General features: G+C 40.6%; 1 protein-coding gene across 1 annotated transcript in view; it reads left to right on the top strand.

Annotated features, from left to right (window-relative positions):
• The window catches only part of CRB1 (crumbs cell polarity complex component 1), a gene marked incomplete at both ends in the record, with an annotated part of 267,126 nt that overhangs the window by 134,626 nt on the left and 115,457 nt on the right, over positions 1-17,043 (top strand). The window contains 2 exons of the mRNA XM_082865367.1: positions 10,038-10,233; positions 12,954-13,093. Coding sequence (XP_082721493.1) covers positions 10,038-10,233; positions 12,954-13,093 — 336 coding nt within the window. The remainder of the gene's footprint in view (positions 1-10,037; positions 10,234-12,953; positions 13,094-17,043) is intronic.

Genomic DNA, 17,043 nt, shown 5'->3' with positions numbered 1-17,043 from the left:
TACGCAAAGGAGCTTATTCCACCTGGTGGCAGATGTGATGGGCCCTCCTAAGCCCCCAAGAGATGTGCGGGTCAGGCAGCAGGCATCCTCTGTGAGAGACCCTGGAGGCCTGGGAGCCAGCTGTGCATGTGCTCCACACATTGCTCTCTGGAACAGGGGGAATCCGGGCCAGAACCCGGCTCAGGTGAGGCCAGTTCCGTATCTTGTGCTCCTGGGAGAAACCAGACATCTGCCAATTACAAGCCCTAATCCACCTAATGATGCCTGTTCCCCCCGAAGGCACAGCTGGCAGGAACTCACTGCCTTGCCTTGGCCAGCCAGGTGGTCTGCCTGGGGACCCTCCACTTGGGGCGCCTGGGAGCCCTAGTTTTTGGGTAGGGAGAGGCTGGGTCCCTGGAGTAGATTCTGGTGGGAATAATAAAGTATTAATAATACTTTAATACATATTATAATATGTAATAAATATTATTAGAAATAATAAAAGAATACATCTATTTTCATATTTTATCAGGGTTAAATTCATCATTGATAATTACATTGACTTCATATACACTAAGAAAGAAAAATTCTGCAACTAAAATATAGCACAACACCAAGGCACTGTTGATTGCAAAGTCCATGGTGGTTTCTACGAGTTAAAAATATGAGGGTGGGGCTTCCCTGGTGGTGCAGTGGTTGAGAGTCCGCCTGCCGATGCAGGGGACACAGGTTCGTGCCCGGTCCGGGAAGATCCCACATGCCGCCGAGCGGCTGGGCCCGTGAGCCATGGCCGCTGAGCCTGCGCATCCGGAGCCTGTGCTCCGCAACAGGAGAGGCCACAGCAGTGAACGGCCCGCGTACCGCAAAAAAAAAAAAAAAAAAAAATATATATATATATATATATATATATATATATATATATATATATATATGAGGGTGAAACATAGCAGTCTTGGAATTGATGAAACTTAGTTGTCCTTCAGAGATGAATCCTAGGCTTATAAAGTCTACTTTAAGTGAATGCTTTTTAAAAGGTGTGTTAATAACTTTTTGGTATCTTTAGGAAAGGTGTGTCTAAATGCACAAGCCAGAGATCCTTTTGGATAAAAATCCAAAGATGTTCCCACTGAAAATAAAAATCCCTACTCTAATCTCTCATAGCATCTTGCTAATCGTTATTTTACTAGCTTGACACTATTAATCAGAGCAGGAAGTGGCACAGCCTCTCTTCATTGTTCCAGGATGTTAAAAGATTACACCTGATATATAGAAATCCAGACCTCTACTGTAAACCCATAGCTGTAATGGAAACGTGTGCTATGTACCTCTGCACTGATACTGGGTCCAGATTTGCACTGACAAGTGTTGTAACTGATGTACCGTATATCATTCCTTAAAGACCCCAGAAATAGCATATATAATTCTTATTCAAAAGGAAAATGTTGTGCATAGAGAGACCTGTTAGATATTAATTATATTGGGTGGACTCTGAAATTTAGGATGATAACTTAAAGCTAAAGTGGAATTATTTCCAAAGTGTGGGCTCTGCAGATAATGAGAAAGGTGATCAGAGTGGTTGGTCAATGCCACACGGTGTGTGTGGTTCCCTCTATCCCCACTGTGATGAGTGATGACAGCGTCGGTGACCAGACCTGCTCCTGGCTGATAACCTGTGATGTGCATTATCTTGCAGTAGAGTTAACCTTGATCTCTAATTGCTGAAAGATGCATATTGAGCTGAAAAATCTCTAAATGCTGATCAGAAGTTTAGGGCACAATTGTTCAGAAACAATGCTTTGTTTAGACATTTGCCAAAGCCACAGATTTGACTTTATGGCTTTGATTTTGACTGCGCCCAGGCTTGTGGAAGCGTTGAGAAGCTGCATCCTGGCATGCCGATCGCTTCCAGGAGAGAAGGTGAGTCACTCCATAGCTATGACATGATCATTCAGTCACAATTCATTGAACATTTGCTATGTCCCAGAATATGTGCTAAATGCTACAGATCTCAGTGTTAAAAGACAAAGACTTTGACCTCAAAAATCTAGCAATTTTGTAGATAAAATTGACAAATAAAGCAATTGCTGTACAATATAATATATACTTTTATATTACAGTGAAGTGGTGCTTAAGGCAGGTCTAAGTGGTTCACTACAGTTTCCAGGATCATGTGGTACTGGACCTCAATCTTGGAGAACTAACTGGAATCAGCCAGGGCAGAAGGGAGGGAGGAGTGGGCTTTACAAGTAAGGAGAACAGCTCTGTGCAGTCTAGGGGCATGAGGCACGGTGGGCTGCAAGACCATCCTTGTAGGTGGCCCCAACAGAGTCCACATCTTTTAGAAGCTTCTGCAGCATTCCAAGACACTGTCCTTTTTCCTAGACAAGGAGAAAGTATTTTAAAAATTTACACAGACAATAGTAAAATCAGATTTATATCATATAAAGATCACTGTCAGAAATGTAGAGAGCGATTAGGAGGAGAGAAGCCAGTAGTAGTCAGACCGGATGAGAGATGGTGAGGGTCTGGATAAGTTTACAGCAATGGGGATGGCACCGTAGATCCATTTCTAAGGGAGAAATGACAGGATTTGATGACTAATTAGGATGTGGGAAATAAGTGAGATGACGATAGTTGCCAGAAATGTGGCTTAGGTGACCTGGATGATAATCCCATTTACTGACAGGGATAGGGGTGTAGAGGGTCAGAGAGGGTGGACGGAAGAGAGAGAGTCTGTATTTGGAATTGTTGAATGATGCTTGTGAGATAGTTGGCGGAGATATCCTGTAGATAGCTGGATTCAGAAGGGGGATCTAACCTCGAGTTATACACTGCTAATGTACAGTTTCTATGGAAGTGTCATGGGAAAAACTGCTTCCTGATTTCCAGAATAATGGTCACCTGCTTACCCCCACTCCACCCCCATAGTCTTTTCTCAAATGCAAGTAAATAAACAAAACATTTTTTATTTTTTTCCAATGCACCTTTAATTCCTTGGCCTTTGCTGGAACTTGGTATTTTTCTGATGAAACCACTTTGTACACAACACTTATTAAAGGGTTCCTCTCCCCTTGATTCTCAGGGCCAGGAGGAAAGTTGGCTTTCTCACTCAGCCCACTGCTCCTGAAAGACCATCGTTTGGTTCTTGACTCTCTTCTCTTCCTTGTAAGCTGTTACTTACTTAATCCTGACTCTACCCACTTTCTAACTTTTTGATCAGCTTCAAATTTCTTAACTTCTCTGGGCTTCAGTTTCATCCTTAATAAAATGGGCATCATAGTAGTGCCTCATGGATAATTTTTTGACAATTAAGCAAAATAAAATCATTCACATAAAATGCTTATTAGCACAGTATCTGGTGTGAAATAAACTCTCAGTGAATGTCAGCTGTTACCATTAATAATAGGCAAGGATCTTTGTCTTCAAAGCAGTTGTGGGAGATAAGCAAGTAACAAATAAGTAAAATATAATGGTGTAAGGGCTATCAAACACAGAGAATGAAACCAGTAAGGAAATAGGGGAAGACTTCACTGAGGATGGGACATTTAACAGAAGCCTTAAAGGAGGACTTCATCAGGTGGACAGGTGGGAAAGAATTTTCCAGAGAGAGAGGGAGAGAGAGCAGTGTGTCCAAACTCGTAGGAGGGTAGAAGTACGTGGTGGGTTTGAGAAAAAGCAAATGGTCTGATAGGACTGGCGTGTAAAGGGATGATAGGATTGTCATGGGAAATGAACTTGAAAATATTACAAAGGTTTTTAGGTACCAAAATAAGTTTTCGGTTTATCTAAATCCAATTAGGAGCTATTGCAGAATTTTATGGACCAAGCTTTTGGAACTTCTTGAGCTTCTTAATTTCGGTGACCTCCATCTCTACTCCACTATAGCCATACAACGCCACAACTTCAGGTTAGACCCTGCCATCGCTTTACCACCAAAATTCTCACCACAACCCGAGCTTCTCACTTTCTTGCTTCTGTTGAAATCTTACTTCATCTTTAGCAGAATCTCAGTCACCTGGCCTCTCCACACTCATGCTGTCCATCACTCTTTCCATATCTTGATGTCTCCTTAACAAGCCCGGACTCCATGGGGAGCTGTTTTACTGATGTGCCTCTGTCATCTCTATTGTTAACTTTCTTGCCCTTGACCTTCAATTAATATTTTGCAACTTTCCAGTCCTGGAAAACCCCATTGCCTACTTTCTTTTCCCCTGATTTAAAGTCTATTGACCCACCTCAGATATTATCCAATTGTAGTTATGTACTTACTATTGTTCAGCAGGTATTTATATGTCGTGGTAGATTTTTAAATCCATATTTAATATAGTGGCTGCTCCAAATTTTTCCAGTTTCTAGCTCCTATACTCTTAGCATCACATCTGTGTTTAACTGAGTTTGAAGCGATTCCAGATTCCTTTGCAGAGTTGTCTTTGCTTCCAATTACTTTTCAAAATTTTTAAAGATTCTATTCTCTACTTGGAGAAATTGAGGAAGGAATACAGGCAAGAACAAATGACTGCAGATAATACCTACCATTCACTGAGCACTAACTACATCCGGCCTCGCTAGTAGCAGTGGAGAGCAGAGCGTGGGTCTGGGCGGTCTCCCCACAAAACCCGCGTCCCTCTGCTCCTCTGTGATGAACGGCAGAGGAGGGGAAGAAGGAAAGCAATAGTAGCAGGTACAATGTTTAAAATTCTCTAACTCAGCATTATAAAAAAGTAATTACTTCACTTATTTTGAAAGCACTTGGCGGCTTTAATGTTTCCACAAGCATTCTCTATAAAACGATTTCACTTACTCAGGTCCTGTGTAGTTTTCTCTCTTCGACCATTTTGTGCTACGGTGGCTTGGCAATTATGGTGGCCCCATGTGTTTCCAGAGTTCTAGAAGGAAAATGGGACACTAACAACCTTTTTCCTGGGATTCCAGCACATATCTGCGGTTCTGTCAAATCCCCAGCTCACCTAGGTTGGGGGTGAAGAGTACGGGGCTTCTACTCCAACTGCATTTGTGCTGTATCTGTGACCCTCAGCTTCTCTCCTTTAATCTGAAGACTGGACCGAAACCCGAACAGTTCTGCTTGTTTGAGTATGCTACTCCAGTCTTTTCTATCTTAGGTCTGTGTATCAATCAGGATTTGGTCAGGAAAAAATTCATTCTATATATTTCAGATATGAAGAGTTTAATGTAGGAATTAAGGGCTTGTACACAGAACAGCCTATGTCATTTGTAAGCCCTTAATTCCTATTTGAGGACAGGGGACAGAGATTCTGGTGATGCTTCTATAAGCCAAAGGATGTCAAAGATTGCCAGTCGATCATCAGAAACGAGGGAGAGGCCTGCAATAGATTCTTCCTCACAGCCCTCTGAAGGAACCAGTCCTGACGACACCTCGATCACAGACTTGGAAACAGTGAGGCAATACATTTCTGTTGTTTAAGCCACTTGGTTTCTGTAGTTTGTTATGGAAGCTCTAGGAAACTCATACAGGACCCTTCTAGGCGCAGGGCCCTGAGTGACGGCGAAGGTCACGTGCCATCAAATCCAAGAGGCTGGCACTGCTTGTATGATGGCCAAAGGAAGTCAAAGAACTTTCCAGGAAAGATCTTTGTCCAAAGCACCAAAGTGGGGGTTCTTGAAAGCTCCTAGGAAAGCGCTGAAGTTCTGAAGAATCTCGGGGAAGTTTCCAGCCATCCCATCCTGCAGCAGTGGAATGAGTGGTCTCCAGACTCCCTAGGAAGCTGTTATGAGGCACATCTGTGCATGTGTGGGACCAGTCTAGGAAATGTCCAGAGAATCCTGGCTTCTCTCCCACCTTCCAAACCCATAAGTGCCCCTCATTGGCAAGCTCAAGGCACGAGGCACTGGGAGAAGGAGACTTGAGAAGGTGTATTTTCTGGCATCTCTGTGATGCAGGGGAGGCCGTCTTAGGAAGGGGTGACAGCAGTGCTGTGCCGGCAGTAGACTTTCTGGCATACTTGGGCCGACACACTGCACTCAAAGTTTGGATGTCACTTTTCTTGGGTTCTAACACGACAGCCTTCCGCCTCAGGCAATGGGGTGTTCTGACTGTATATCTGGGGGAGGGGGAGGCAGGAGGACAGGAGTGGCCCTGGCCCTTCTCTTACCCTTAAGGGCATGAAGTGAAGATTCACACTGAAGTGGAGTCTCCTCCCACCAGTGAAGCTGATCTTTCCATATAAGGAAAAGGGAAAAAGAATGACGTAGCAAGTAACCAAGAAGGGGAAAGAAAGGAGGGTCAAGGAGAGAGGGGGGCGTGGGAAGGGAAGGAAGAATCAAGCCAAGAAGCGTTTGAAGAGACAAAAGGAGGACCCACTGAAAGCGCCGTCCTGAAAACCAAGATGAGGTGGAATGGCTTTTTGCTTTAAATTAATTATATAAGAAGAAGGGGAGCATTCTTAGATTATTTTCCAGGAATGCTGCTTCTCTACCAAAGCCAGCGCGTCAACTTGGGAATCTCTCATCGTTTTACCTTTCTACTTAATACTTAAGGGAAATGCGTGTAATTCCAATCCCTCTTTGAAACTGGTATCTTTTTTTTTTTTTTTTTTTTTTTTTTTTGCGGCATGCGGGCCTCTCACTGTTGTGGCCTCTCCCGTTGCGGAGCGCAGGCTCAGCGGCCATGGCTCACGGGCACAGCCGCTCCGCGGCATGTGGGATCTTCCCAGACCAGGGCACGAACCCGTGTCCCCTGCATCGGCAGGTGGACTCTCAACCACTGCGCCACCAGGGAAGCCCTGAAACTGATATCTTTAAAAATATTTGGGTGTGAGGGAATTTCTGAACTTATTTTGACAGCTAATGAAAATTGCATAGCTCAGAGTGGAACTATCCCTGACCGCCAGGAATTCATGATCTCACATCTTAGTCACCTGTATTGATGTAGAGATGCCACTGTGCATGTTAGCACAGCATTAGTCATAGTGAGTCGCCAAAGCTGATAAAGTCAGAGGATTTTTTTTTTTCCTGCCCTGTACATTTTTCTTTTGGTGAAGAGTTCCCCTTATTTGTGTTTTCTTCCCCCCAACTCTTTTTATTTTCTTTTGTTTCATACAGAATTATAAACCAATTCCAACAGATTGGTTGGGTTCCTGGATGAACTTTGTGAAAGAATTTTGCAGTTATGAATTTTCCATTTATTAGACAATCAGCCACAGAAGTGCTACTTAGTATAACTGCATTCAATTTCTATTGCTACCTAGAGTTATAATGACATGGCGCCATACATAGTAGCACTAGTCATAAAAAGAATGTTTCCAGATAGACTGGACCACACTGTGTAGGTATGTTTTTGAAGGTCAATTAACTGTCTATACTTAATGGCTGCATGCATGTAACAGTAAACATCCAAATGAAAACTGAAAGTCATAGTTTTCCAGATGTTTTACCTATGAAGCCAAGCATCTGGAAATACAAAAACATCTGGATGACTGACTGTACTTATCACTTTTCACCCAGCCATTTTGGCATCATGCAGACGTAGACCAAATCACTTTTTTTTTTCCTTATCAGTAGCAGTGAAAAGCTGCAGTAAGAATCACATTGCTAAGTAATATTAAGAGTAATACAGGGCTTCCCTGGTGGCGCAGTGGTTGAGAGTCCGCCTGCCGATGCAGGGGACACGGGTTCGTGCCCCGATCCAGGAAGATCCCACATGCCGCGGAGCGGCTGTGCCCGTGAGCCACGGCCGCTGAGCCTGCGCGTCCAGAGCCTGTTGCTCCGCAACGGGAGAGGCCACAACAGTGAGAGGCCCGCGTACCGCAAAAAAAAAAAAAAAAAAAAAAGAGTAATACAAACAAATCAAGTAAATCTAAAGTAAATAGTTGTTTGAACTGAAATTGTATTTAAGTTATTGAAACACGTTCTTATACATGCATCAGGATCACTTTAAAGCTAAAGCATTTGAGCGGCATTGTTATAAATGGAGCTGCAGTATTTAAAATAATGGTTTATAATGTATTTCTTAAGCATTAGGAAATAACCTGGGTGTATAACAGATGAATATATGAATTTTATTTGAATTATGAAATAAAATTTAGGAAAGTGTTAACAAGTTTTAAACCACTGGTTTGGCTTTATATGTTAATAGTTTTCAACAAATACAGATGACTAAAATACCAAAGGACATAATCCGAAGGTGTTATGGAGAGGTGGGTTGACCAGGAGGAGACAGGAATGGCAGAGACACTGTCATTTACTAACTATGGGACACAGGCAAGTCAGTGCACCTTAAATGTGTTGGGATGGAATAAAAGAACACATGTGACATCACCTCACCCTGCATGTGCACATTGTAGCTGTGTGATAAGTGCCAGTTGCCGTCTGCGCAGAGAGCACCACAGGAGCCCACAGGGATGGATCATTTTGGGGTGAGCAGAGTTCTCTCTTAGTCCTGATCGATCAGTGTCATTTTAACGGAGTGCTAACACATTATAGTTTCGGTTGCTACATGTGTTTAAAAATAATTATATAAAACTTTAAAAAAATAATGTATCATTTTTATCTTTCATATATTCTTAGAAAGTATTTAAAAAATAGGTTTCTGTTGTTGTATTATTTTACATGGCAGAAAAAAAGATACGAAAACATTGCTGAAAAGGTGTTTCAGAGACAGAATGAGAACACAGGTCTCCATCGGACGGTTCAGTGCTCTTTCTCTTGACCTTTCTGATACCAATGAAAACAGATACGGAAAATCTCATTCACAGACCGGGTGAGAAATAACCTCAAATGGCAGGCCATTTACCTGCAACAAATACTATTCCACAACTTTCCATCTTTAGTGACATAAAATTTAAGTTCTTTTTCCTCTCAGAAAACAATCAAATTTACTATGCTGGCGTCTCTTTTCACTTCCGCATTTGTAGAATCTAGTCACAGTTGTAAATGGCAGGTGGTGTTAGAATATCCTATTGTTTTTTCTATCAGGAAAGAGGGCACAGTATCAATCAAACTACTAAAAACCTCTGAGTTATTTGAAAACTCCTCAATATCATTTTAATAATTTATTACCCTGGGTCATAGGCACAGGAATAAAGATTGACAAATATAGGTAGCCCCCCTTTTGTGTCTTTTAAAACCTATGGGAAAATTTGATTGTGTATCAGATACTGTTTTGGCAGATTCAGTAGTAGATTCAGTAGTTTGCTATCTCAGTGTGACCATTTTTGTAAATCTTAAACTTGGTTTGCTTAGAAAATAATCTTCACCTACTATTTGGGCAAGGGGGTAAATACAGATTTTTTTAAAATGTAATGTTACCTTAAAATGAAGTAGCTTCTAATAATACCACTAATTACAACGAGTTTAAGTCAAAATGATTTTCTATTTAAAAGCAGCATTTTACAGCACTATAGAAAATGTAAATATTTCTGTGCAAAAGGGGCACTTAAGGAAAGAATTGCACATCATATCTGTACAATAAATTTTGTGGAAAGAACAAGTACTTTTTTTTTTCTCTAGCAAACAGTATACACCAGGTACTATCATAAACATTTTAGAACACACTGTAATTGTAATAATTATCCTATGGGGTAATTACAACTATTGGTCCCATTTTTCAGGTGGAGAAACTGAGGTAAGGAAAGGTTAAGGAACTTTCCCAAGGTCACACAGCTAAAAGAGGCTGTGCCAAGATCCCAACCCAGGCCATTTGGCTTTGGAGTCTGAGCTTTTACCCACTGTTCAATATGACTCCTATTAAAAATAATCTAAAGACATTGGCCGGTCCCCTTCAGGCTTCCAACAGAAGTACAGTAAACAATTACTTTGTCCTAAGAATGATTTGTGTCCTCGGACCAAAAAGCCACGAGCTGTCGTATGCAATAATTCTTTGTAAGTGACAGCTGCTCTGCTTTGTGAACGTCCCACGAGCATGCCAGAAAGTTAATATCAATTACAATTAAGGAGGAAAATTATTTGGGGCAACATCACGTTTCACAAGAGCCTTGCTAAATAAAGCATTGCCAAAGAGCGAAAATATTAACGCTTTGTTAAAACTTTGCCTTTCTTTTCTGTGCCGACTTTTTTAAAAGGTGTAAACTGTGAATTGGAAGTTGATGAATGTCGGTCCCAGCCCTGCCTCAGTGGTGCAACCTGTCAGGATGCTGTGGAGGCCCATTTCTGTGACTGTGCCCCTGGCTTCCTGGGTGCTGGCTGTGAGCTCAGCACTGATGAGTGTGCCAGTGGGCCGTGTCTCCATGGAGGGCTGTGCGTGGATGGAGCCAACAGGTACATTTTCTCCTACATTTGGGTCATTGGCTTGGAGCGAACTCACTGACCAGAAGCTATTGCACCAGTGATTCTGGTGAATTTGGAGATCTCACATCCTTGGCTTAAAATGTGCAGATTGCTTTTTATACTTTAAATACAAAAAAGTTGTGACATTCACATTTTATTAAAATAATGCAACCTTTGGACGCCATCTGTCTCAAGAGGGAGCATTTTCTAAGTCATTCTTGTAATAGTTTTGAACTGGTTCTGTTACAGAAAAGCGCCAGCCTTCCAAATCCATGAAACAAATGGAATCTACCTTCCGTATCTTTTGTAGATGCAAAAACAAAGCTAGAGATTATTCTATATGTGAATATAAGATTGTATTTATAAAATAACAAGCATATAAATCAAGTGGTGAAAAATAAATCCTTTAGGAATTTTATATAAACAGTGTTGGAAAGGGTGTTGATATTAAATTAATTATATCTTGAATTTCTAGGTGTTTGGAGAATTGAGTGAATACTTTGAAGACAGCAGAATGATGAGAAGTAGCCATGTAATTCTGTTCCAAATTAGAGTCTATCATTGGCTTTTCAGTAAAAACAAAAATAAAACAATAAATTATACCTTATATATAAAACAATAAAAATAAAAATAATAAAACAAATAAAAATAAAATAAAAATAATAAAACAATAAAAAATAAAACAATAAATTACACCTTATATATAAAACAATAAATTACACCTTAATATGATGCATATAATAAATTTGGGTAATGGTAGTTGAATTCATATAAATATTTTTGAAAGAACTTTCTAATACTTATTTAAACCACAAGCATCAAGTTATTAAACACTTAAGTTTTAACAGCATTAAAATTTAATATTGCCTTGACAGATCCTTCAGCGGCTCAGTGGACGGCAAGATGGGCACTAAAGCTCCCCCTTTACAATAAGGAGTCTAAAGTTCAGGGAAGTTAGGTGACCCCCCCCATCCCCCCACAAATTCACACAGTTAATTCTTTGAAAAAGGAGGCCTAGAATTGAACTTTCCTTTATGTAATAAATAAGATAATATATCCCAAATCTGAATTTTAAAGTGAATCAGACTCAAAAGGGCAGCAATAAAAGGCACGTGTGCTTCATATATACCCAGGAAAATAATGTGATTTTAAATAGAGCAAAGTGGTAGAACATTTTTTTTTTTGTAAACTATAACCATTCTCCACGTCTTGCCTGTGACTTTCAGTTACACCCAAATGATTCTCCAGTGGCATGAATCCTCAGGCCTGGAGACAGGTAACTGGGCAACACATAGATCAGAAAGGCAGTTTCCACACAAGTGCTCCAGACAAAAGGAGGATGCTCTCCCAGCCATGCTTCACTGTTTCCAGAAAGCATCAGAACAGAAGGCACACAATGCTTGTAATGTCTATGGAAATGCAAACAGAGCAAGGCTGAACCTGCCAGCTTTCCTCTCTTCACCTGAATGCGTGCCATGAATAATTTTTCTATTGTATCCACATCTCTCTTATGACCTAATTTTTGAGATCATTGCAAGGTCAGCAATTACAGCCTGACTTTATTTTCCCACAGCAAAAAATTAACACATTTGCTATGAGGAGCGTGGGAAAGTCAGAAACTGTACCCCGTGAAAGGTTCTTGCAGACAAAGGAAGATTCAAATGGAGACTGATTCCGTAACTTGAGGTCCACTAGCCAGCCGTGACCACAGGGCTCTTGTCTCCAATGTCTTACACATAGTAGATTTGTAGTAGGTATTTTTAATCAAGTAAGTGGAATAGTGAATAGAGGATTTCTGGCTAGCAAAATTATGTGTAAAAATTATAGTCACTTATATTTGCTAATATTTAAGTTTCCTTAGTGAAATCTTAATATCTGTGTTGGTGGTAAATAGACACACAGCCGTGGTGAACAGGACTGTTACTCTTTATACAATACTAGATATCCCTCCCCCCAGACACTCATTTTATCTAAGCTGAGTGTGCAAGCCCATGTTTTTGTGATACTAGATCCTCAAGGAGAGACCGTCTAAATTGAAAGCCTATTATGATAAAGTGAACAGTTCTCCCCAACAGATTTGTATTTTAGGTCTGTCAGATAATCCCACTTAATCAGTGAATGATTACAAATAGCAAGACTAAAATATTCTTGTACTCTGAAAATAAGAAAACATAAGTCAAAATTTATATAATGAGAATTTTTCCTATTTTTTTCATAATTTATTGTTTCATTTTTCATAAGGGACTTCTTTTCTGGGCTCTCTATATAAAAAAGTGCCTTGATGATATAAATCAGTCTCTACTGCTTCACAATATTAACAACTTTATTTGGTACTATTCAGTAGTTTTATTCAGTATTTTCTGCCCTTTGGCATGCCGTGTCCATTCTTTATATGCACATTTAATTACGCCAACAACTCTGTCACAAAGGTACTCTTACCTTCAATTTATGGGTGAGAAAATTGAAGTATACAATCATGGTTTCCAAATAATTTTGATTGAAAACTGTACTGTAAAATTTTAAAGATAAAAGCTATTAATATGGAAGCACATAATGCTTTCAGGCTTATAGAGATGATTCCTCAAGGTTTTTGATAAGTATTAAAACCATGCCATGGGTCTGGGGTTGATGGACAAGTGAAGAGACAGGATAACAATATTTGATCTTAATATGACCAAGAGTTGTTATGACAATTTCATTTTACTCTCCAGGTACAGCTGTAACTGCATGGGTAGTGGATTCACAGGGACACATTGTGAGACCTTGATGCCTCCATGTTGGTCAAAACCCTGTCACAATAATGCTACATGTGAGGACAGTGCTGACAATTACACTTGTCACTGCTGGCCTGGTAAGTGACAAAATATCTTCCACCCTTTTTTTTTTTTTTTTTTTTTTTTTTTGCTTAGAATAGAAACAAATCGCTTATAGCAAATAGAAACTAAAAATTCTTCTTTCTAAAGGTTTAAAACCAACTCTTTCTTCTAGTTATCATTGTTTAATTTAATTGTATTCTTCAGTGCTCAAACATATCTACTGCTACACTATACATTGTCTGAAGTAGGTTACCAAGCTGCCCAATCATCAGAATCTTCTGGAAGAAACACAGAGGAAAAAAAGTCAGTGGAAGGGTCGATTTCAGCATGGTCTTTGTGGAGTAAACTTCACTGGAAGATGCTTCCTTTTCCTCCAAGATGTTTTCCTTGACACCTAGAATATATTAAAACCCATGAAACACTATTAAAATCCTAAGTGCTTGTATTATAATTCATGGAGTCAGTGTGATCATAATGGTCTCCATAAAGGGTGTAGGATGATATTCCAGAAATGGGTGTATTCTCCTAGCCCTTTATAATGTAAAAGACAATACAAGTTACACAACACATAAACCATAACTAAAGATTACACTTAAAAGGTAATTAGACTTGAGTGTAGAGGTGATAGCAGAATCAGGAGGAAACAGTATGTGATACTTGAATCAACAGGCCACCCATAAATATTGATGTTAATTTTGGCAATGAACCTGCTTGACATATTTTAACCTAATTCTTACTAGGATTTTATTGCTAGAAATGAAAGAGCATTTCATCTCTCTTTTCTTTCTTTCTTTTTTTTTTTTTTTTTTTTTGCGGTAAGCGGGCCTCTCACTGTTGTGGCCTCTCCTGTTGCAGAGCACAGGCTCTGGACGTGCAGGCTCAGCGGCCATGGCTCACGGGCCCAGCCGCTCCGCAGCATGTGGGATCCTCCCAGACCGGGGCACGAACCCACGTCCCCTGCATCGGCAGGCGGACTCTCAACCACTGCGCCACCAGGGAAGCCCCTCTCTTCTTTCTTGATCCATTGGAAAACACTGATAAATTTATGATTATTTAAAATCTAGCTGTTGCAAGCTTGCTGGTCATCTGCCCCCTCCTCCCCACTCACATTACTGTCTGAGGAAAGGATGACCCTGTGGCCGGGGAGGAGGCATGGAGACCAGGGTCAGTCCTGTCAGTAGCAGCTTCTGATGGAAAGACATCTCATTGCCTGAGGCACGTGTAACACGCTTTGGTTAAATGCATTTTGTAGGTAAAAACAACGCAAACATAAAAGTATAAAAGGAAGTTTGGAATTCTTCTGTGGCTCAGAAATCTATGTATCTCATGTGTCTCCCCACTTCCAGATAACGAATAGGGTATATTTTTATCCTTTGGTCATTGGCTCTGGTCAGTAGGAAACAGTATGTAACACTTGAATCAACAGGCCCCCTGTAATACTGAATTTTTTCCAAAACATGTTATTCCACATTCTTGTCATCAACCGACACTCAACACTCAATCAACACTCTGGGCAGGACCTCAGTCCCTAAGCAGGGCATGGAGCAGACAGCTTGGGAGCAGGACAAGTCCACCATTTGTTAACCAAGTAAACTAGGGTGAGTTACCTCTTAATTCTTAAATTTCTCATCCGCAAATGAAGGATAAACAAAAAGCTGCTTGTAGTGTTGTTGTGAGGGGTAAAATTATAAAAATAGAGCCTGGCACATATTAGGTACTCAAAGAAAAGGCAACTATGTATTACTACACACCAAGCTCTACACCAGGAGGTGGAAATTGTGTATGAGAGATGGTTTCTGTGCCTTAAAGACTTTGTAATGGAGCCAGGCAGTTAAGAGGAGCTGCCTAAAAAAAGATCAGTATGTTGCACAGCAAAGCCAGTCCTGGTCTTTTTGTAGGCAGCTCCTCTTAACTGCCTGGCTCCAATATAAAGCCTTTAGGGTGCAGAAACTAACATGGTATTGTGAAGCGATTATACTCCAATAACAATTTATTAAAAAAAAAAAGACCAGCATGTGTTCCATACATTCAAGCCACATGGATTTCAGTGCCATGATTCCTCATATGAGGAATCTGGCAATCAGAAAGACATGGCTCCTCCTTCCAAGGAGCTTAAATTCCATCTGGGATACACTGTGAAATAAATGTGTACAGTACAATTTGGGGTACAATAAGAAGCTCTAATATATTCTGTAAAAGGAATTAAGGAGAGAAGAAGTTCAGGGGTGGCTTGACCAAGGAGGCACCATTTTAGAAAACTTGAAAGATCACTAAGCATATCCCAGAATTGTACCCACCAGCTGTGTGACTTTGGCCATGTTACCACTCTGAGCCTCAGTGTCCTCATCGATAGAGAAAGCAGAGATGATGATGATAATACCCACCTCATAGTGTTGTTGTGGAGACAATTCCAGCAATATAGAAGGAGCTCCCAGCTCAGCCTAGACCATAGGGAGCACTCGATAAATGTCAACTAGATACTAAGATTAGGAGATTGGCCATTCTAGACCCTATGGCCAGCACGTAGCAGCTCATTACTTATTTAAGGATAGAAGAGAGGAAGAGAAAGAAGAGGGAAAGAAGAAAGGGCAGCAGGCAAACGTGGAAGAGAGCATGTCTAATTGTGGAACTTGGAGTGGTTGCTTAAAATGCTGGACTGCACAGGGCTGAGGGTGGAGAGATGGGGCTGGGGAGCAAGATGTGACTGAAGCTGGGTCATAATGCTGTTTGTGTGCCCTGCAAACTACAGGGCAGAGAAGTGACAGAATCTGACCTGTTAATTTAAAAAGAGCTCTCTGGCACTTTAGTGGAAGGTGATTGAGAGAGATAAGGCTAAAGGCAGGGAATCTGGTGAGAGTTCTGCAATAGTTTAAATAAGAGATAAGCCAAATGGCCGGAACAAAGACCATAGTGGTGAGGGTGGAGATGAGGGGATTGATGGCCATGAGAGCACTTTAGGAGGTAGAGATGATGTGGGGATTGAGAAAGGGACACCGATTTAGGACAGTTCTACTTCTGAGTTTCTTGGGTCGCTGGATGGACGGTGATTTTGCCGAAAGAGAAAACTCAGAATGTCTTTGTACCCAATTCTCACAGTTATATAGAAAGAGAAGATTTAATGCTACAAGCTACTCCATATCTAAGAAAAGGAGACCATTCCTTTGGATCACGAGACCACTGCCACTGAGCACGATGGCAAGAATCCACTGCTGGAATTGCCCAGGGTCCTCATTTCAAGAGTAATTAATTACAAGAAGGGTTAGTCACTTTAAATGCCTATCTTGAAAGTTTTCCTGTTACCCAGAAAAGATTGGGTTTGTTTTTTAAAAAAACCCATAATTTAAGAACCCTGGGGTCTTGACTCAGCATCATATTGTTTCTTTGTACAGAGTTTCACAGGAAAACTTGTTAAATCTATTGAATGTAGCCTTGATTGGAGGAATCTATTTATATACATGGTTAAAGGGTACAGCACAGCCCCACAGGGCCCCAGTGGTGGGGACAGGACTGGTAAGACTATAAATCAGAACCATCCTAATGTTCAGGATAAGAATAAGACAATGCATGAGCCGGAAAGCCAGAAAGGACTTATGAAGGTTCTAAATTACTTCCTAACCTGGCCTGTGTGTGAGTCTTCAAACTTAGAATGAGAAGAAAATTGAAAATAGTCAGAACTTTCTTTAGTAAATAGACTATAGCACACGTTTTTATAATGGCTTTGTGACAACCATTATTTAGTGAATATTTGTAGATCCGTAAGTATGAAATAGAAGCACTTAAAAAGCAGACATTCAGGCATAAAAGACTGAGGGTTCTAGGGGAGGGTCACTACCAAGGATTGTGGGACCTTGATCTGACATGTGCTTTTAGTTTCCTTTTCGACTCTTAAGTTTCTTCTTCAGACCGCTGACAAAGACCCCAGGGGTCAAATGTGACAAAAGTATTATATTGTTGAGCAACAGAATTTATGTTGTGCTTACGATCT

The sequence above is a fragment of the Leucopleurus acutus genome (genome assembly GCF_964270905.1).
Source record: "Leucopleurus acutus genome assembly, chromosome: 2".
Lineage (NCBI taxonomy): Eukaryota > Metazoa > Chordata > Mammalia > Artiodactyla > Delphinidae > Leucopleurus > Leucopleurus acutus.
This window is presented reverse-complemented; position numbering and strand designations above follow the sequence as displayed.